General features: G+C 42.6%; 1 protein-coding gene across 2 annotated transcripts in view; it reads right to left on the bottom strand.

The window, feature by feature from the left end:
- Positions 1–22,763, bottom strand: part of SNX10 (sorting nexin 10) — a 35,049-nt gene extending 12,286 nt beyond the window's left edge. The window contains exons 1-3 of one of the 2 annotated variants that reach the window (XM_069007158.1): positions 22,703–22,763; positions 7,246–7,301; positions 1,929–2,015 (exon numbers count right to left, since the gene is read on the bottom strand). In XM_069007158.1, the coding sequence (XP_068863259.1) occupies positions 1,929–2,015; positions 7,246–7,269 (111 nt within the window). In that variant the 5' untranslated portion in view covers positions 7,270–7,301; positions 22,703–22,763. Of the gene's footprint in view, positions 1–1,928; positions 2,016–7,245; positions 7,302–17,043; positions 17,298–22,702 lie in introns of those variants that run through there. The other variant, XM_069007159.1, reaches the window with a different exon arrangement.
- Positions 22,764–23,360: the final 597 nt, after the last annotated feature.

Raw genomic sequence — 23,360 nt, 5'->3', positions numbered from 1 at the left:
CAGCCAGCCACAAGATGCAGACTGTAGAGAGCACAAAGATGACAGCCTTCTGGAATAGAGGAGCACCCAGGATACCACACAGTTTAAGAAGAAAAATGCTCTACGAGCTGGGTAGAAGGGGAACTCAGCTGCCCTAAAATCCAGGCAGACACAATACTTTGAGTCCACTGAGAAGTCTGGGTGGGAGGACTGACCTAGGGATTGGTCTCCGAAAGCCCTGGCACTGTGGTGGCAGGAAGCTGAGTTGATGCTTAAAGGCTTCAGAGATGCCCAGTGCTGGTCATGTAACACTGTATGCTGGGTTTGTTGGGGGAGAGTTAATTTTCTTCACAGTGGCTGGGGCTGTGTTTTGGATCTGTGCTGAAAACACTGTTGGTAACACAGGGATGTTTTTGTTCCTGCCAAGCAGTGCTTGCACACAGCCAAGGCCTTTTCTGCTCCTCACCCCAGCCCACCAGTGAGCAGGCTAGGGGTGCACAAGAGGTTGGGAGGGGACACAGGGGGGACAGCTGATCCCAGCTGACCAAAGGGATGCTCCATACCATATGGCATCATGCTCAGCATTAAACTAGGGTGGAGGTTGGCTGGGGACTGCCACGGCATTGGTTACTTGGTGCTGAGCATATGTTTTCATTTGCATCGCTTGTCTTTCTACAGTTTTATTTATTTTTCTGTTTTTCTTATTAGTATTGTTATTATTATTGTTTAATGTTATTATTAATGTTACTACTACATTTTGATTATTAAACTGTTCCTATCTCAACCCACAAGTTTTCTCTCTTTTACCGCCCTTCAATTCCCTTCCCTCCATCCTGCTTGTGGGACAGGGGGGATGTGAGCAAGCAGCTGTGTGGTGCTTAGTTGCTGGCTGGAGTTGAATTATGACACATTTGATCTAAACAACATCTCCTCAACTTAGCAATTGCTGAGAAAGCCTTAATACACTTTTATTCAGAGGCACTGATGTCTGTGAAACAGTAATACAGCACCCACCCTGCCAAATCTACAGAATTTCTATTTGCCAGAAATGAAAAATACAATTGCTTTGGAACCAGTACTTGAAGCATATTGCAAACTTGAAAGTTTCACAACTCTGATTGCCACACAGGAGAGAAATACTTGTCACACAGACATTTAATAAGTCATCATTTGACTGCTTGCTCTCCTACACTAACTGCTTAACTCTTCCCCACAGGAAGGAAATGCTTTCGGTCTTGTGCCAAACATTAACCATATAACTGCTGCTCTCAAATACCTTTATTTTACACTGCAATTAAAATCCCTGGATCTAGATTTGGCAAATTAGGGTAACGCCTTCCATATGTCATCCACCAAAGAACAATCAAGAAAACAAAATTATGTATAGGACAGATTTAAGGCACAAAAGCACCACAATTCCAAGTGCACGCCCATTAATATACGGTGGACTACAACCATAAACCCAAATGCAATTACTTCACACATCCAAGGACCACTAAAGTAGCATAATATGAATGTCAAGGTACACTGAAAACAACAGAAAATAACTTGGCAAAAAGAACTGAGAATTTAAAGTACAAATAACCAGGTAATTACTTGAAGAGAAAGTTGTTTTCCCATGAATACCTGAACATTCTTCTGTAATGGTTAAGATATCACTGACTGTAACAGTCTTCTAGCTGGTAAGTAAAGCTAAGAATTGTCTGTTGCAAGACATTGTGGAATGCACAAGTGAACACATAAGGTTCAACCCCAGCTCTGCCAGACCTACTACATGGCCATTGGCAAACCCACCTTACCTGTTCCACTGCAACCCTGTTGTTGAAAAAGAATAATAGCCCCCAGCATCCCAGAAGCAGAAATTCCATTTATATCCCAAAGACAATCCTGGCTTGGACAGAAACAGCAATAAGAGCCTGAAGAATCTGTTCTGATATTTTTATACTTACATGAATAAATATCTCATAGTCTATGTAAGAATGCCACGAGTCTTCTTTCTGTACCCTGGGGTCTCGCACCAAGACAGTTACAAATTCCTGTAAGTGCATAATAAAAATCAAGCAATTAATTTCAGAAGACAAAGACAGCCTTAAAGACTCTCTTGATTGTTCTGCTGTTCCACAAACTACTGAGTCAGATTAAAAGCTGAACTGCTGTTTTATTGAATTTTGCAACCCTATAAATGGAGAAGCAAAAAGCAATGAATCATCTAAGATACACCACATGTCTGGGAAAGTCCCTGCCAAACTGCTAGCTGAAAAGGAGTATTTCAGATTAAGTAACACTGTGAGAAGTCATACACGCTTCATGCATGGGAGATGCGATCTTGGTAGCGACAAACTGAAAACCTTACATCCTAAGTCACACATGTAAAGGAGAACGAGGCAGGTATTTTAGGCTTTTCCCACATTTGTAATCAACACTGACAGAGTACAGCTGAAGATGTGGCACTGGGGCATTTCTGTTCCAATCTGCCCATCAAAGCAACACAGCTATACTGCAGAGCATAATCTCTCATTTTGAGGGGACAATCATATCGAGTATTAGCTGTAGATGTCATATCTAGCTTACTTCCTTGTAATTTCTACATTTATATAATAATTTAGAGGGATCCCAAAAGAGAGCGAGAGAGAGGGCCTGCAGACGTTACTGTAATGTAACTGGGCATCGCTAATGGGAATTGGAAGAGACTGAAGAATGAAATGTTTCTGAATACCCTCAGCTAATGATCAAAATTTTGTTGTAGAAAAAAACCAAACCAAACCAAACATGAAAATCCTGATAAATCTGTATATTCGTACTAGGATGGAAAATATTCCTTTAAAATACAAAGGTCAAAAGTGTGCTTAAATACCTGCTACTTCTGGAGCAAATACACAGGCTGCCCTACTCCAGTTTCTTAAATAAACTCTTCACCCCAAAAGCTAAGCCAACCACTTGGCAAAGACTAAAAGAAAAGCATATCACTTTAAGCTGTAGATATATTCCTCCTGAGAGGATGGCACTGCACAAGATCTCCAGGTACAGGAATCGACTGTGGGAGGAATGACAGTGTCTCTGGTAAAAAACATGCTTTTTTTAGTACATATTTGCATAAATCAAGAAATCTCGAACCAGAAAGTTCTCAAAATCTGTCTTCCTATGCCCAAACCAAAGACATCAGAAATAAAAGCCTTACTCTTCAGCCAAGTCTTCTCCCCTGAGACACACTTCCATGTACCACCACTGCAAACCTTCAGTGGACTGACAGGAGAGCAACAACAACCTTGATAGGCCAAGATACACTTTTTCCTGAACAGCCATTGCACTCTGTACGTAGCAGGGAGGCATTCAAGGTCTGGATTAAATAATTTTCCTCTCTGGTTTTCAGGTGTTACTGCTTCAGAGATGGGGAGCCTCTGGTCTGATGGCTGGACACAGCCTTTGGTTTTATGTCACCTTAGCCCGGCTTCTGGTCCCAGGGGTGCTTTCTGTGTAACTGGTGGTTACCCTTCTAGTGAGTATCATGAACACCTTGTCAAAGAAAGCACATTTGAAAGGCTCCTGCCACGTCTGATGCTTCTTTCCTCACTGAGGAGCACTGGAGGGCCAATTCTCCCCTGCAGCTCTTTAACCCCAGCCAGCATGACATAAGAGGAACAAATGAACAAGAGCTTTAATCATTTCTACCAGCTGAGGGTCATGCCTTTACTTTTACAAAAACACTAGTGGGACATATGAGGAAGTTATTTCTGCTCCAGAGAAGATCATCAGCAATGTGCTGAACACAGGAGAGGGCAACCATTTTTTTGGTTGTTTTTCTCCACCTGCCTTCCTGTCTATAATATTTACCACAGACAGATAGATAGATAGGGCATACTTTCAGATCCACTGTACCATCTTTTAATGTTCAAAGTTTTTGTCTTCCCCAAATTCCTCTTTCCCTGTGTCCCAATCTTCTCTAAAGCTGCAATCACTTCTCAACGTATTTTCTTTCCTTTGCTGAGCACTAAATGCACCAGTCCTGCAAGTGGAAGAAGAGAAATGATGCCAAGATGCTTTAAACAGGACACTGCACTCCTCTTCCCTTCAACTGCTGCAGCACAGGAGTCACAACCTCAAGCAGCCTGCTTATAACCTGACCTCAGTCTCCTTCCCCTTATCTACTGCTGTATCAGCTTCTTGTTGACCTTCCTTTTGTCCAGATCCCCCAAATTACCCCATTTCCAAATAACCTTCTATAACCCTCTCCTTCGTACAGAATCAAAGTAGTCTTTGAAGTAAAATACTTCTTTCGAACCTCTATTATACCAAAGTACTGTGACTAAAAGTTGCTATTGTATATGCTGCTGGTTAACTATGGCTTACCTTGCAAAACATTCCAGACCACAAGATTTACATTGGAAAACTTCTGTACACTTTTAACTTGCAATTAACTAGTCACTGAGCTTCAATATGGAGGAAGTTAAAACCCTTCAGACTCTACCTACCGAAGAAGGGAGACCTGCTGTATATGCAGGCAGTGTCTAAGCAGTAAAGAACTGAGCCAAGAGGAAAAACTATCTGCAGAACAGCAGAGCACCTCAGCAAAAACTTCATCCCTCGCACACAGTCACTGTCAGCTTTGATTTGAAACACCAGGATTTCAACAGAAGACTGAGTGTTCCTTATTTTTCCCCCCTTATTTACCGAAAAAATGACAAAACTGAATTTAGAATGAAGCAAGATAAACAGCAAGCAACTATAAATGAAAAATAAAAATGTACAGCCTTTCTCAAGATTTTGGGTTACTTCCCCTATCCATCTCTTGAATCCAGGAAGTGTTAACCCCCATGCCCATTACAGATTTTGCTGCTCTGAAACAGTGGCATTGCACATGTAGGCTGTTCCTTCTCTTTTGACCTTTAAGACTTCTCCAGAATACAAGAACCCACTGGGAAAACAGCATTGATTTAATCAAAGCAGACCTAACCGCCCAGTATAAATGATGATCTGCTGCCAGAAAAGGTGCCTATGCTTTTGCAACCCTAGAGAAGTAGGCTTGTAAAGGCCAGTATTCACATACAGGCTTTGTTATGGCTCAAGCAGAGTTAAGTGGCAGAATATTCCTCTGTGAGATTGCTGCTGTATGCTCAGTCCATCCTGCATTCCCTAGTCACAAACAATCAGGAGGTTACAGCAGTACTGAGCAATAACAGCCTTTCTCCTCTGTATGTATTCCACTCCCTCCCCATCTTGCTATAAAAATGAGGATACTCTCAATAGACGTGTCTATTCTCAAGTAATGCACTGTCCACTTGGGGGAGGTGACGCTGACCTCTCCCTCCCACAGACCAATTGAAGACTAACTTAATCATCTGTCACAAAACTGTATTGCAGTCCAGCTGTACAACATGGGAAACTCAGTACAAGGAGCACCAAGGTTTCAGGGACTTTTTACTTTTGCCAGCTGCAATCGTGTACAAGGTGTCTTCCTCTCCTGACCAGTGTTGCTTGGTTTTTCCAGAATTGCAGATCTAGATATTATGCCACATTACATGTATTTTCAGTTTTGTTTGGATTGGGGTTTTTTCTTGATTGTATTTTTGGTTTTTTTTTTTAATTGAGGGGCACAATACATGCATTTATATCAATGCATTCAAGAATGCGTGTCCTGTAACGCTTCAGTGCAACAATTCTCTCAAAACCAAAATTTGATGTTGACACTTAAAAGTGTCCAGGCTTGGGCATGGAGGTCTCTTGCACTGGGAACAACATATACTCGAGAGAAAGCTACTGAAATATGTGGCATCTCCATTTATTCCTTTTCTCTGGAAAGTGCTAAATTCAAAGGCAAGATATTTTCTGTCCAAACTGCTAATGCTATAGCTTTGATACAGATCCCAGCAGCCATGCTGGCCTGAACATCCTCATGAATATTCAGAATCTTCAAATCTGCCCCCAAAGTAATCATAACTACTTAAAAAGCAGGAATTGCAGAACAGTTTCTCTGGCTGGATGTGCCTTATAATTCCTGGCTAGACCAGCCAGTTTAAGCATGGCACTGGTGGTATTTTGCTACCCTGTCCTCAAGGCCAGGAGCAGTCCAAGTAGATAGGGTCACACATAAATGACAAAATGGCCAAAGTGACACCCAAACCCAGATTACACCTACTCCCTCATGGTTACAGATCTATGCAAAGAACATGAGTGTTGACAGCAGAGTAAAAGGACAGCGCTGAGGTCACACAGACACAATCACGGAAAAACAAAATGTTCCATTTGGATCTGCCTCAAAAGGAAAAATAACCCATAAAGGCAGCTGAAGCAAACACTAGAAATCTTTCTCTTTTCATTTTTCTCTTTCTTTTTTTCTTCCCCTTCTCTCTTTTCTCATTGGATATATTTCTGCATAATGCAATGGATTCCTCAGAGACAAGGATAAGGCAGAAGCCTGACTATATAGAATCTGACTACAAAAAATGTGTCCCTCTCAGAAGTCTCTAACATTTTCCTACCAGGAAAATAGGAAATCTGACATGGAAATATCTATTTTTAATGTGAGGGGAAAATCTACCACAAGAAGGAGGAATAAAAACAATCTCACATTGGTTGATTATTTGTATTAATCATTTCAGCTGCATTTTAATTCAAATGTCTATGCTCAGGACTGTATCAGGTGATAAGCTTGTGCTCCTGTTACACATCTGATTAGTCAATAACCCCTGAAGCGTAATTTTCCACAAAGCTTCCAAGAAAAATAGTGTCCCATCAGGTTGCCTGTTAGTAAAAGGATCAGCCACAAAAGACATGGGGCTTTTCATGCTGTGGGTGTTGGCATCTTCACTCCATGCATGCTGAGTAGTAAGGCTGATAAGAGACTAACAGCTGAACAAAATAATTTGTTGAAACTTTTAATGTTCATTGGACTGAGCAGAAGAGAACATGCAAGTGGGATTCTTGTGGTCCATGCAGCTGGTAATCAGAGCTCAGACCCAGCTCCAACCATTATGTTCTATAAAATATCTAAAGACTGATAAAAAGAAGACTCCAATCCCAATCCTTCTCTCCAATCTCAATGTCTGAGCCCCTTATGCACAATCACTTAGTCGGAATGAGTATTTGATTCTTCTATCAGACTTTAACAGAAGGAACTGGCACTGCATCATTCCAGAATATTCTGTATCCTGGCAACTAAAAGTATGAAGAATATAACCAATCTTCCCTGATCCATGCGAACCTTAATGAAATTCAATCCACAATTGCCACACTTGAATACTTTTCTTTTAAAGTTTAGATACAACTTACCTGTTTTTCATGTTTTGGCGTCATCTTCACTGGTTTGAAGTACAAAAAAAATCAACCTGAAAAAAAAAACAGAGTAGACATCAGATTGGCATTTAGTAGTTATTTAAAGGTCATTATCACTTTTGTTATTTATTAGTAGACAGTGGAAAAAGCCAGGGTTAGTGCTATATACAGCAGAAAACATCCTTGCATTAACTATATCTCAGAATTTATTAATCTTAAAAATAATCCCTTTTTAGAAGCACTGGGCTAGTCCCCTGCTCTATATATTTGTCATACTTAACAGTCCAGTGATGCCTGTCCATCTCCAGAAGTCAGTGCTTTTCTCCTCTGCTCCAAGAGCCATTCCAGGGTTCATCCTCCTACCCACCCACCTCCCAACAGCTCCGCTCTGCCAGCATTCCCAGTGCACAAACACAGCCGAGGCAGGGCTGCCTGTGCCTCACTCCCAGATGCCCAAGCACAGGTCTGAGTGACTGCAGCTGAGGTCCAGAGACTCTTAAAACATCTGAGTCAAAAGAATCAAATGCCCAACCCAACTATTTCCCTGAAACTCAGAGAACTGGAGACACAAACTGCTTGGATCCTTCAGGCTAGCTAAAACTCAGGCTAAATTTCACAGCGCCTGTGGTTTTCAAACCTCCATGTAGGGAAGGGTATAATTAGACCAAATCAAAATATCCTGTCATTAACTTACATTTTAACTTACTCCTTCACTGAAAATCTCAATACATTTTTAACTGCGTCTGCAGTCCAATAAACTGGACAGTTTGCTCAGGACAGGTACCCACATGGGAAGAGCAGAACAGCTTTATTTACTTGCCAGCTTATACACACACCACCTCCTGTTTAGTGATACAGAGCTTGAAGCTGGTCTTGTTATTATACAACTACATATTTAGGTCAAGCCCAGCCAAGGAGTGCTGAACACCCCACCCCTGCCTGATGCCTCTTATGAACACTTTCAAATTACAAACTCCACCCATTTAAATAAAAAAGGGCACAAAGATAAGCACACATACATTTCTGTGACCAGGAAATTATTTTGGAACAAACGCTTTGTTGTCAAATTTCTATAGGCTCAGTTCTATCAAAATAGGATACTCTTTTTCCAAATAAAAATGCCCATACATAAGACTTCATCCTAAGGGGTGCCATTGTATAGCTCCCATCTCCATAAAGATAAGGCTGTCACTTCTTTTCTATAGCTAGAATGGTATTGATAGAACAGGAATATCAAAACCACACTCAAATTTTCTTCTTTTTTAACTCCATTTATTTATGCTTAAGTGGCATGAATGTTCTGAGCTGAAGTTATAGAAGAGCACTCGGACATTTCTTCCTGCACAGGCTCAGCAGTGTCAAGCACCTCTGCAAGGTGGGGGTAGAGAATTTGGTTCTAACTGCTGTTAATGCAAAAGTGTATTAGGAACTTTCCTTTTGGGGAGATAAATGGCTTTTACCTCACAGGAGAGCACAAGCACACATCACAGACCTTTCACGAAATTGCATAATCATTTAGGTTGCCTCCAAGATCATTAGTCCCAACCTTTGACTCACTACCACCTTGTCCACTAGACCATGGCACTAAGGACCATGTATAGCTGTTTCCTGAACTTCTCCATGGATGGTGAAGTGACTCCACCACCTCCCTGGGCAGTGCATTCTAATGCTTAAAAAGCCTTTCTGTGAAGAAATTCTTCCTGAGTTCCAACCTGAACCTCCCTCCCCTGGTGCAGCTTGAGGCCATGTCCTCTTGTCCTGTCAGTGGTTGCCTGGGAGAACAGGCTGATCCCCACCCCACTACAGCCCCCTTTCAGGCACTTGTAGAGAGCAATAAGGTCTCCTCTGAGCCTCCTTTTCTCCAGACTGAACAACCACAGCTCCCTCAGCCACTCATAGGATTCACCCTCCAGACCCCTCCCCAGCTCCACTGCCCTTCTCTGGACTCGCTCCAGCACCTCAATGTCCTTCTCCAAGTGAGGGGCCCAGAACTGGACACAGGACTCGAGGTGCAGCCTCACAAGTGCTGAGTACAGACAAAAACGCCGTGTTGGGTTCAGGCTATTTGAAGAAGATTCTTTCTGCTGTCTCTCCCCATTAAACATAGTTGTAAACCTATATAGTTTGATGTTATTTTCCCCCCTTTCAGACCTTGTTGAATCTGCTGTGGTTTTTTCAAGACGGCAATTCAAATTTTTTTTCTAGTTATATATCTTTATTTCATCAAATTCTGCAGTGTGTTTCTCTCCTGTCTCTAAGCTGATTTAAGTGAGAAATTATGCAAGCCCAAAATATCTCATTCCTAACACTGCTAGCAAATGACAAGGCTGAAATAGCACGTTTCATTTTGTCATCTGTTTTTCTAATGACCGAGTTATGTGTTGGTGCAGGTTAGCAAGAACAGCTTAAACTCCCAACAGCCACCACAATTTTAAATATTTGATGGCAAAAAATTAATATTTCAACACCAAAAAGCTTCCTAAAATATTTAAAATACATCAGTTTTTCATGAAGTAATTTGGAAAAAAAATCAATAATGAAAATGCAAACCCCTCAAAGCTGCCTTTTTTCACTGATTTCCGTGAGATTGCCCAGTCATGCTGCAGCCACTTGCAAATATACTGAATGCAATACGCTGTCTGGTAGCAAGATATATATTTGGGGACTTCTGTAACACATAATGAAGCCAGTGAAGCAGAACACACAGTGAAGCCAGTGAAACTTCAGCTTAAGAGGTTATCTTTTTATCTTGAAAAAAAAACTACCCAAAATACCAGTGATGGAGCAGACATCAATCAGAAGACAAACAGAAGGCTTTTGGTCTCTTTTACTCTAAACAAAATTTCCTCTGACAGAAATGAATGAGTTCTGGGAAACAGAATCAAAAAAAGCCAGGGGTAGATCTGTAGTTTTGATAAAACACTTTCTGTTGTGACTGGGAAAACCCCCCCCCACATTGCTTTGAGTACATTTTTGTTCTCCTTCTGATCCATTATCAATCCAAAGACCTCTTTTTTTCTTTTAGTTTCATATCCTTACTATATCAACTGCTCCTTGCAGTACATATTTTTGATGGTTCTTAATTGTATAACCAACAAAACTGCCAGGGAACAGCTCCACAACTGCCAATGACAACCACTCAAAAGCAAAAAGATTACGTAGGATGAACTGCCATACTTCCTGTGCCTAAAAAAGAATCAGGAAGAAGAGGGGGGAAAAAACCACAAGTACTGCAGTGCTTTTCTTAGGGAAAACATAAACTGCAGTGCTCTTCTTAAGAGCAATAGATAAAAAATATCAAGTATTATATTTTATTTCATGTTTTAGAGATTAGTTTGTATTTTAAAATCTAAATTAAAACAGATAATCTAACATTACTAGGGAAATACCCTTTTATTATGTAGATAGATTGCTGCTAAAGGAGGAAGTAATTTCTCCCCAGTGTTCCCCAACTGAAAGATGAAAACTCAAGCAGTAGCACAGACAAAAACCACTTGCTCTAAGAACAGCATGAACAAATGCAAACCCTCCTGGCTGCCTCACTAGTAGCTGTATTTAGCTGCACTGAAATGTTACGATTTCACTCATACTGACCTATGCAATATCCTTATCTGCTTTGGGAATGCTCACACATTCCCTGTGCCCAGTGTTTGCTCTCAAGGATAAATGCTGGCAGTCAGCTCATGCATGCATGCATGCATGCATCCATCCATCCAACCACCTTTGGTTATTTCTAATCATATAACTAAATGACCACCTTCAGGCTTTAATGGGGAAGTGTGATTTATTTTTAGACCTTGGTGATGATTGAAAGTACTATCCAGTCACAAGCAAAGTCCTCAGCTGTGCTTTCAAGGTTGTTCCCATCATCAGTATCAAATGAAACTTTCATTCAAGGCTTCAATATGACCGAGAGAGAAAGATAAAAATTGAATCTCTAAATGCTTACAAGACTTTCCTCCATTTTATGTTTTGCTCACCTTAAGACTCAAAAAAAAATCACAGTAATTTTCATTTACAGCCTGTAGAAAGTTCAGCTGCATCCATACATGGAGTTCACTATCAAAGAACATGCCCATGTACACCTGGCCATGCTATAATCCTGAAAGACAAGTGATCCACGTGGATTTGTAAAGAAGGGGGAGGAACAGGAAGAATAAGAGAAGATCTGGAGTGTTCAAAAAACCCCTGAACCTATAAAAAACTCAATTGCATGCTAAAACATAACTATTACTAAGATTTGGGATAGGATAATGCAAATTTCTTTTGGGGAGCATTCGCTGTATTTGCAGAAGCCTCAGGTTCTGGACTAATTCTTAAAGGTCAGTCACTGGCAGGGAAAGTCACTGATGCAGAAAGAGCATCTCCTGAGACGCCTGTGCCACTGCTGTTCCAAGGGAGTAGGAAGTAACAGAGCTAAATCCCCACTTAGTACTAACTCATAGCTAGTCAGAAGCATGGATGAAATACTACTAGAGGTTTCAAATGAAAGGATAACAAGTGAGAAAAAGTGATGTTAATTTGTTTATGGAACAAAAGTGCCTGAAATTGTAAGATCAAATATACTGTATGTATCCATGGAAAGGTCTTCTAGTCCAGCAGTGATATAAGGTGTGACTTACTGTGCAACCTCAGAATACAAGAAATAGGCAACATTTTGAGGGCTTATTCCCCAGTTTTGAAGAAAAAAAAAAAGAAAACTATATATGTATGAGTGTATGCCACCTACATAAAGTGTACCATTCTGTGCTGCCAAACTGACCACATCCTAATGCAGCTTGGCATTTAGAGCAATCGGGTACATGGCTATCACAGAACTACTGCTCTTGTTGATGGGAAAAATCTTATTCAAATGCTGTTCCTCAAGCAGGGACTTTCAGTCAATCTGGAATAACTCAAACTCAGCATAAGCAAATGCCTTCTACTTCACCTGTTCCACCTTAACACCTGGGGTCAACCCAACTGCACTGATGAGGGTAATGAGTTCACTTCTGTTCCTCACTGTTCATGAACCAGATGGTGAGGACTGAAACTCCAGACTGTGCAGGTGACAGAGCATCTTTCCTTTCATCTATCCCGATGGTTATTTGCCTCACCCTCCCTGAGCAAATTTCTATAAGGATCTGTTGGTCACATGCGGAAAGAGTATGAAAGACATCAGCATTTTCATCTAAACTCTACACAACGGTCAGGGGGCCACAGCCTGCTTAGTGAAGTCAACAAAATTAAGTACCTCTTGAGCCAATCCTTCACACTTCCCATATTCAAGGTACCTCTTTCATCAGTGTTGTATTACAGTAGGAGCAGAATCACTTCATTGCTGAGCAAAAAACAAACACACTGTCTAAACTGCTTTTAAAAGAACAAGAGCTTTCCAAACCACTGACAGAACTCGCACACCTTCCCTTCAACCACAATGCAATCTCGAAAGACACTGCCAAACATCATGCCTTTTTGGCTGCACTTGAAATTCCCAGGCATTGCTGCCAAGATGCTTAGTTAACTACTCCTTCCTATGGCATTTCACTCCATTTGGTTTCTAAACACTTGTTTATGGCCACCAGGTATAAGACAGCTTCTCCTCAACCATTACACTAGCATTTCCCCCCAGTCAGCCATTCCCTTGTCCTGCAATCTTCCTGGCTATCAAGACATGTTTTACCAGAAGAAAAAAAAGACACTATACAAGAAATTTTCACTCATTTCAGAGGAACTTGAGAATCAAAGAGTTAATGAAAAATGTTAATTTCCCTCTACCCTCCAAAACAAATACATCACAAGGATTACAGTGTCAGATGTGGGTCACAGATTTCCAATTACAGTGGTATTATACCACACTTTGAATTGCTTCAAGTTAATACCATATTGCTGGACAGCAATATGACTTACTTACCAAGTCTCTCTGAAACCTCTAAAAGCCTAAAGATAAACAAGGAAGAAGTACTAGGAAATCTGTTCAGAGTAGGAGAGAGCATCATATGTTTCCCCATTCTCTTATTTTTCTTTTTTTTTGTTGGGCTGGTTTGTTTTCAGGGGGGACGGGTGGTTTTGTTGGTCTGTTTTGTTTTTTGCTTTTCAGGCTCAAATTGCAGACATACGCACAACCAAAGGACTTCATGGATATTCTGCAGTTTCAGGGGGTTGCTGATCTCAGAGCAACTATTACTCTGGTTTTCTCATATTAGAAACTGCTGGTAAGGCTAACGTTGGCATCTTGGGCTTTTAGGCAACGACTACAGAACAGTAATTGTGGGTCATGTCACTGAAGGAACAGTACATGGCAGAGTTGGTCATGGTAATTATTTATTACTCAGGGCTAGTGCTTGTCACTGCTTCTGCAGACAACCTGGGGACCACTCAAAACGTTCCTGCAGCTCCAGCTCCTGTGTTTTCCAGGCAGCCTGTCAAGCTGGTCTGCCATGTGAGACTGCCTTTGCTACTCTTTCCAATTCTCATGGTGCATAAGAAATACATTAAACTACACAAAATGATTTTGTGGCATAAATAATCACAGGTTTTGTTAGGACATTTTCAGAAGGCTGACAAAGAGATAAGGCAGTCTTCGAAGGGAAGCACTGGTGACCTTCAGAGTAAAGTTTCAGGAAGCATGCTTGCTGCAGAGAGCTTCTAAGATCCCTTGAGCTAGCAGAAATCAATTTCAGAAAAAACAGCAACCTTGGCAAGCCAGCAAATTCAACTATCTTTTCAGCTGTACTCAACATGGGAAATACTGGACAGGCACTAGGCTTCTTACTGATACTTACACAGAACAGGCAGACCACTGGCACTGAAAGTACCTTTGAGAAGGGAAAGCAGCAAGAAATTTCCAGGCTAAACCACTTGCTGAATAGCACCTGTGTACTTTGCAAGTGACAGTTCCGCTCAGTTGCAGAAGTGATGAGTGAAGATGTACACGTTCTGCACTCATAAACCACACTCAGATCTTACTAGGTGCACCAACACAGACAGATAATCCACCCCGAGGTATTTTTCACATAATGCCAGTTACAAACAACACATCAGACAGCTGTAACTTCTAGAAACCAACAAGATGGGGGTTGTAAAGAGAGACTAAAGTCTCAGCATTTTGGAACACAGATTAAATTCCTAAGAAAAACAGTAAATGCTGCTTCTGAAGGAAGGTTCAGACAATGTATGTCTTTCTTTGAAAAATGCATGTTTCTCTCAGGAATTAAGTCTTTAAGTTGCCTTAAAAATAGTATCTTTCTCAAGGTATCTCTGTAATAACTAACTTTTACTTATCACAGGAAAAGAAGGGCTGGTGAAAGCCGTTATCTTTGCTGCTGAGTAAGCAGAGCAAAAGTCAGCAAATACCATGCAGTCTTATCACTACATTTGTGACTCTGTCTCTCACATGCAGAGGCTGCCATCACCGGACCCTTCCCTTCCTGACTCACCCACTGGAACATTTTGAATCTCACGTGCCAGAAACTACTCATTTTTTGCTCATTTCAAACTCTTTTAATTTATGATACAATTTTTGTCTGCTGCTTGAATTGCACTACATGTTTTAGCTTGGCTTTTTTCCTGCTGCAAATTTTCTTGTGCCATCAAAACATCTATTTTTGTGATGTGCTACCTGCTCCAATCCAGGAAGTGTTAGTGTTTGGACTTGGGCCCAGAGAGGGAAGTAAAGCATAAGTGATAGTTTTGGCCACAGCCACAGAATTAGAAGTCTCAGTCTGATGACATGTGTCTGGGGAGATGGCTGGGAAAGACCCAGCACAGATACGGTCAAAAATAAAATGAACGGTTAAGTAGTAACATCTTGAGACAGATGGATCCTAAGTAATCTGTATAACTGCAGCTCAAAAGAGTGGGTAAGATAGGAAATACTGCAGTCAATACAGTGTGCCCACAAAGCATTTTGATCAACTCTCTGCAAACTGTTGTGTCTCTTGTGTCTTTTATGCAGACCAAGCCCATGAAGGATCATTACAAGAGCGCAGCTGGATCAGATGTCCAGTCTTTCACACTATGGCAATTCACTCTTTGGGCTCTCTTCCTCTGAAGAATGTATCAGATGGCCCATCACTGACACAAAATCCTACTGCTGTCACATCTGTGTAGCTGCATCCGTACATGGCACCAGTTTGTGGGCTGGGTCTATCAACCATCAAATTAACCATTTAAGAACATATTAACAGTGAATTTGATTGGGCAGTTTGCTTGTTCAACAGGCTTTGTTATCTTTCTAGATGCTACCCTGTGCCAGTGGCATGACAACAGTATTTTGGAAATAAATAGCTTCAAAATAGTGTTAATTATTACTAAAGCAAGCAATTCTGAGAAACAAACGGCATTTGGCAGGAGAAACTTTTCATGAGACTGACCAGTAAGAAAAACAAGCTGAAAATCAGTGATTCATCCATATCCCTGGATTTTCTACTTCTCATTTGTTTTGTGCCTACTGAACATTAAGATGTGATTTTGGTTGCTTTCATCCCACTGCTGCAGCATAACTTTAAAAGACTGATATCAGCTTTTGTCCAACTCTTGGCACAGGAGGCTCATCTGTGATGTGGCAAACTTCTTTCCAAAGTTGTGAGAGAACAGCAGGAGGCATAACAAATACACAAAAATGGGAGGGAGAGAAGAAAAGCAGCACTTGGGCTTGACTGCTCTGCCATCACAGCCAAGTCAAAGAAGTTGCTGGTCAGCCTGGAACAAACACTGGTTCACGATCAAGATAAAAGAAGCAAAGGTAGAAAACTCAATGCTTGCAGGACAAGTATGGCTCACAGCTTGCTTTCACAGTGCCCAAACCCACGTGATATTTTTCCAACAATGAATTCAAGCAGACCACTAAGTGGTCTGAACAACAATTTCTGCCTTCAGTAGGAGAAAGATTTCACACTCACAGAGCAGATGCTGCATAAATGAGCAGAATGCACAGATCTGTATGGCAAGCCCATGGGAAAACAGTGCATCAAGATGAAACTGGTTTGTGTTAAGTAACACTTATTCCAAGTTCACTTAAATGTATTTACTTCAGGCCAAAAAAACCCACAAACCAGTCTTTAAACAGAACAAGTGTCAATTTATATTGATCACTTTAACTAAAGCAGTTGAAACCTACACATTATGTATGGGCGTATTTGAAGGGCTACTTTGTGGTCCTACAGTTAAATCCATACTAAATGTCATTCACGTGGCTGGTGGGATCTGATAACCACCAAGAGATCCTCTCCAGCTCTACTGGCTTGTAGAAACACAAAGATGTTGCAGGGACAATTACAATCCCAGGGCTCTGTGCGGATTGCTGAAGGAAACTGCAATCACAGCGCCTCAATGAAACCAATAGCCCAGATGAAGCAGAAACTGAAGGTACCATTTACCACACACCCCTGTAGCTGGAAAGCCCACAGAGGAAAGCCCCGCTGCAGGTATCCAGCCTACTCCTCACTGCCTGTAACTTTTCTGCAACTGACACAATTAGGTCACTAGTGCACCAGAGATGTAAACAATCACTACTGAGGATGCATTCCCCTTTATAGGTGAGTTTCAAATCCTGCACCACATTATGTACAGGCAAGTGCTTTACGTACTCAGAAAGAACTCTGTAAGGACAGTACTGTCCTTGACAGGGTCTGTGTTACTGTTCTAGCAGGAGAACAGGAAGGAGAATGAATGTCATTAACACTATTAACACCAACCTACCAGGGTTTGCATTAAACCCCAGAGATTCAGCTGTGGAAAGCTCACAAAAAAAAAGACCTCAGCTGGGAGAGGATCTTGGATTTCTACTCTAAGGTTTAGCACTGTATTACATACCATCTTTTTCCCAGCCAGCAGGTCAAACAGATCTTCCAACTTGGCATATTCTGTGATTCATCTTCATCCACCCAGAGAGGGGGAGACAAAGGGCTCTCTCTCTTCTGGAATGAGTGATGTCCCCTCCTGTCTCCCCAACTCTAAGCAGTCATACCTGCAACCAGTGGCCAGACTGATCTAACAAATGCCACGTAGTCATAAATCCTTGGGGAGCACAACAACTCATGTCTCAGCCATTAAACACCAGCCTCATAATTTCACATGTCTGAAGACACGTGAGGGTGTCTTTGGGCTGTGCCAGAGAGACAAGGCTGTTAGACTCAGCTGTTCTCAAAGCACGACTGCAATGACACTACGTGCCAGTGTGACTATTTATACACGAGTGCCCGGCACGTCATAGGCTCTGGCATTATCAAGATGTTCTTCAGTGCCTGAGACTTGCAGATATGTCCCTCCTCCCCATAACCACTCCCCAACACCTCCACTGCCACCTCACCTTTTCATATGTCATTAGTAGAAATTCATTTCTTCTGGGAAAAGCACACTACTCCTGGGAAAACAAAGCCTTCCCCTCCGGGAACACAACTGAAGATCTCATTAAAACAGAAGTTAAAGTTATGACTAATTTAAAACCACACATCACCATTACACAATTAAAACAATGAGACTATTAGAAGGCAAAACTTATAACCTGGTGACTGTTGCTGTACACAAGAAGCAAGGTAGGTGAGCAGTTAGGGCCTCCCTGAAGGAAAGGAGGAGCAGGAACTTGAAGGATGCGTTGGCAGCACACAAACAGAGGTCATAGTAAATTACTCATTGTCAATTCTACAGTAAAATAGATGCTTTACTACAGGAGTAGAACATTTGGCTTTGAAATGCAGTTTTAGCTGTAAGTGAGTGCATCTTTCTAGACATTTCTGCTGGAGAAGAAAAGGAGAGGAAATAGTAATTTTCTTAAGCCACAAATCCTTTCAATATCAGGAAACAGGAATTCCTTCATACCACAAAAAAGCAGGCATGGGGGATAAATTGCTTCCTCATTTTGTGCACAAGAGTTACCAACGAGAAGATCCATTATGAAATCATTGCTGGTTTACTTGTTCTCAAACAAATGGACCTCATTGGTGTGCATCGTGCCCCTCAGCTCTGTGACAATCTACAACCAGTAACACGAAGATGCTGGAGCAAAGAGAAACTCCCTTCAATCCAATCAAGGACTTCCTTTCGGGCCGGGCCCACAGGATGATGCTTTTTGTAATGGTTTTTGCAAGGTTCATGTCTATTGATGAATTCACCTGCCATACTGGGAGACACTTTGACATAAGTCATGTTGAGGTGCCAGTGGGACAACGTGCAGTGCTGGTGTGCTGTGAACACCTTGAGCAACACCTGCACATCATCAATCCAGGGACATACCCCATTTAACTGCAGACTTCCAGCAACACAGAAGAAAACAAGCAACAATGTAGTGTGTATGTTTTTTATGTCTGTCACCTAAGTACTGAAGGAGTAAGTACACCAGGGAGCAAGTCATGGCCAGCACAAAGCTGGCAGACAGTGTGGGCTCCTTTCTCTGTGGAGAACAGGCCCAACAAAACCAGAAGGGAAATTGAAACCAGGAGCCCTGAGGACATTTAAGGGTTCTGTGAAGAAATTTCACTAATTAGACCTTGAGAAGAAAAATACAGGTTTGAATTTCTCCAAGTTGAAAGAGGATCCCTGGAGGAACACGATGGAAACTGCAGAACCATTTGTGATTTCATCACTGGATTATGTTCCATTAAAACTCCCACTGTTCTGCCTGGTCTACAGGAATCTGGACAAGTAGGATTCAGACAACTAAACTTAGATGTTCAGTGTCTTCACGAATGCTCACAAAGTGTCCTACTCACTCTTCAGCTACTGCTCAGTGGATCAACTGTAGGTCATGTGCCAGCCTCATACAAGTGTCTTGGATCCCTCTAGACAGTCACCTTGAAAGGCACCAGTCACACACATCAGGCAATTGACCCGTGCCCAAACTGCTGGATGCTGCACAAGCAGCACTTTGGTCCTACGTGCAGTGCAGAGGGATTGCTCAGGAGACCCTGCTCCTTCTGCAACACCTCCCACCACAAGGGTTTGTCTGTGCCAGGGCCGCTGCGAGTGGTTTCAGCTCCAAGCTGTCTTTGCAGTCTCTCTGCTTCTTCTTTCCCTCCCACAGATGCTTGATTTTAGGAGTATAGAGAGCTGTTGACCAAGTCTGTGATTCAGTTGGAGCTTCTGCCAACAAGGAAATCGTGATGGCAGTCCGCTTTCTGTAGGTGGAGGGATCACTCCTGCAGCCACCAGTGAAGTGGGATGACAAGCTTTTTCTTTTTGCCTTCCTGTCCTTCAGCGTCTATATACAAAACATGAATGTTTTGTAAACAGACTAATCAAGAATTCTTCTGGGTTTGTTCTTTTCCCTTCAATCTGGGGAAGAAGAATGCTTACTAAAGGTGTTTCTATTCTTAAGATCTGTGTAGAGATTTAGCAAGCAATGATACAAAGATCCAGGGCCAAACACTATGCAGCAAACTTGAGCATGTAGCTCCCTGTAGGCATGATGCAGGATTTGCTTCTCTATTCCAAGACTTATCTTGCCAAGAAGTCGGGAAATTCCTGTAGGACACATAGCTGTGCTTTTCTCTTTGTATTTTTATCAGAAGAGCAAAAAAGTTGCTGAGGGTTTCTTTTTTTTTTTTAGATTATAAAAATATGCAAAATGTTTAATAAGAAAGAAAAAACACAATATCCTAAATTATCACATATCCTAAATTATTATTATTTTCTCTGTTTACAAAAGCCAAAACCTTATGCATAGTACACAGCACATGCATGGAAATAAGATCTGTGTGACACATTGCAGAGATACGATACACCAAAGTTGTCACCTGTCTTATACCACCTACCTACTCTCAGGAAGCAAGAAACACCCCCAGCAGTCCATGCTGCTGAGTAAATGTTCACAACTTTTTTGCTTTGTGGTTTATCATAGTGTGGGTTTCGTTCTTCTGGTTTTTTTTGTTTGCATTTGCTTTCTAAATCAACCTGCCAGAGGAGCGCTTCCTTCTTTCACATGGAGAAGTTACAAAATTGCACGATACAAGCAGAGACAGTTGCAGTTGCCTGAAACTATGACAATTAGGAAACATACCAAGCAAAAATTGACTAAAATGAGGCCACAAGACTGATTCAGCCCTTTATGGTCAGAAAGGCCCCAATTTCTGCATTGGTACCCTTGACAGTATCTCTCATTCCCCAGGAGAAGGTGGGCAGAGGGGAACACCACACTGAAGCCCATGCCTGACCAGCAGGCTCAACCCAGCAGGCCAAAGGCAACGCTGCCCTGTGGCAGGGGCCATAAGCTGCCAGGGGAAGGAGGGAGGGAGGCATCAAGGAAAGGTGCTCTACAGTTGCTTAGCTAGGTATGTTCAAACTGATGACTGCCATGGCCTTTGGGTGGAAAAAGCTATTCTGTAAGAGATCCATGTGCAGCAACAGCGGCAGTAAGGGCTCTAAAATTTCAGTGAACAGAGCCTTCACCCTTATTATGTTCTGTTCCTCATCTGTTCAGTGGTAGCACTGAAACACCTTGCATCAGTCACATCACCAGTCCTGGCTTGATGGTTACAGCCCACCAAGAGGTCACTTCATGTCTGCCAACTGATGGTTTGATTCAATGCTCCGCTTGCTCTTATGCCTGAGAATTGCTCAGTTTGACCCAAATCCTCAGTAGTTTTTGCTCAGTACGGCAGAGTGCTTGGGAAGGGAAATCTCAGGACACTTGGAGCCTCGGCACAGCAGAGCACCACTCATGTGCGACCTGTATGCTGCACCTATGCTAAAAGCATCTCATCACTGTGGGCATGCAGAGATCACAGAATTAGCTCAAGCAGCTACACTAGGGCTGGCTAACCTCCAGAACAGCTGTTCTTCAGGAGTTAATGTGGGAAACCACAGCTGTTTTGCAATGCTACAGGAGCACAAAACCTTAGTAGTAACATTTTCGAAATATTTTCCTCCTTCTATAAAAAATAATTAAATGTAATTATTTTCCTAATAAAATTTATCATCATCATCATCATCTATAATAAAGGTAAAGTATTTCTGTGAATACAACCATGGTATACCAATGCAAGATCTTTAAATTCATTAAAAGGTAAACACTCATTAGATTCAACACAAAATATACATTATAAGCAAGAGATTTCTGGATTTCAAGGCAAGCATCATAAATAATGCCCTAGGCTGAGTCAGGCATAATTATTATTTGCATCTTCTACACAAATAAAACGTTGGTATTTCCACTTTCCTAAAGGAAGTCCAGTACTGTGTCATTCAGGAAAGCCCTGTCTTGCATTACTTTCAGTTTCAGTTGTCCCTAGCACAAATAGGAAAACCTTTCCCCTCACTTGAGCCATTTCTGTCAATGTGAGAAACAGGATGGGCAATGAAAACTCCAGTTGCAGTTTCCCTTGGGAAATGCGTGATGTGGGCACGTGCCAGGTGGGAGCCTCAAACACACCTGAGTGGGCCAGATCCTGATCCTCAAGAGCTTGGCTCCACATTTCCATCTGCCTTTATCCCTTGGACACTGCTAGCAGAATTAGGCAATATTTACTTAGAATTGCCATATCCTTGAGGGACTGTGAGAACATCCAGCCAGTTGTCCTGATCTGATGGCAACTGTGTCTCTAGGGGGGTGATCCCAGCAAGTGTGAGATGAGCAGCAAACACAGGCGCCTCAAGGAAAAGCACTGGCAGCTGCCCCCATGCCTCTGTGCCCAACTCCAGAATATGACCCAAGGCAAACCCAGCAACCCTCAGTCACTGGAACTTCCTTTGGTTTATAAATCAGTTAGTTTTAATTGCATACTGTGTTTTCATAGGCTGTCTTCATATGTACCTAAACATTTCTCATGCTGCTTAACTTAGATAACACAGAATTTAAAAATAAGGCAGTCTCCTGACTAACAGAATAGTACATCGAATACGATGCATTTAATACAAAAACATGCTATGATATCCATTATATATTTGTATAAGTATATTGTATGTTATATAATGTAAATACACAACAATAACGTGTATATATACAGACAGAGCTTTTGTACATCCCTGTGATCTTCAGATCACAGTTGCCAAAGGCGATGGATTTGCTGTAGCAAAACAAAAAGGAGTGGGCCAAGACAAGATTAGTAGTTGCTTAAACCGAATTTTCTCGCTGCCCGGCGTTAATCATTGCTAAGAGCAGTCACCGCGCCGTAAACCGCGGCGGAGCCCTCTATCAAAGATCAGGGGGAAAAACACACTCCAAAGGGCCGGGAGGAGCCGGGCGACAGGGCTGACCGCTGGGCCAGGGCTCCCGAGCCGCTCCTGAAGCGCGGCCGATGCCACCGAGCGCGGGCAGCGCCCCTCCGTGCCCCGCAGCCCGGGGAGGGCGGCCCGCACCCCTCGCCCGGCGCTCCCAGCGCCGCACACAGACACAGCCCCGGCAGCCCGGCCCGCCGCGGCCGCCCGGCGCTCCCCGGCTGTCCGGAGGGTCTGACCCCTCCGCTCCCAGTCCCGCTCCCAGTCCCCCTCCCAGTCCCCCTCCCAGTCCCGCTCCCAATCCCGCTGCCCCACGGCTCACCCCCGCCGCCGCCGCTCCCGCCGCCGCCAGCGCCCGGCAGAAGCCGGCGCGTCACCGGCGGCGGGCGGGGCCGCGCTCCCCGCCCCGCCCGGCCCCTGGAGACCCAGAGGTGCAAAGAATGGCTTTCCCCGAGCTGAGGGTTTGGCAGCCTCAGCCGCTTGGGAGCGGGAGGAGGCTAAGCGCGAGGGCCGCGCCCATGGAGCGGAGCGGGGATGGAGGTGTCCTGTGACCTGCATCCTGATCAAATCTGCATCCTGATCAAATCAGCGTCCCGTGATCGCGTCACCTTGACTGAGTTGGGCTCTTCGGTGTTTGCAACGTGTAACACCTCATTTGCAGGCGCCCGATGTGCTTGATGACATTGCACCGTATGCACGCATCTTGCTCAGACTGAAAAAGCACAGGTTTTACTGGGAGTCTTTTAGAAGCCTTTTAGTTAAGAAGGGGGAAAAGAAATTTAAATTATCCTAGAGTTTTACAAGAAATGGGAGTTAATGCTGTGGTTTAGTTGACAAGGTGTTGATAGGTCAAAGCTTGAATTTGATGATCTTGGAAGTCTTCTCCAACCTAAAGGATTCTGTTATTCTGTGATTGATAAAATCCATCAGCTAGTTTTTAAAAGGTGAATAAAATATCTCCTGAAGGTTTATTTTCAGCT

The sequence above is a fragment of the Aphelocoma coerulescens genome, chromosome 2, assembly GCF_041296385.1.
Source record: "Aphelocoma coerulescens isolate FSJ_1873_10779 chromosome 2, UR_Acoe_1.0, whole genome shotgun sequence".
NCBI lineage: Eukaryota > Metazoa > Chordata > Aves > Passeriformes > Corvidae > Aphelocoma > Aphelocoma coerulescens.
The sequence above is the reverse complement of the archived record's forward strand: the minus strand, read 5'-3'. Positions and strand labels throughout refer to the sequence as shown.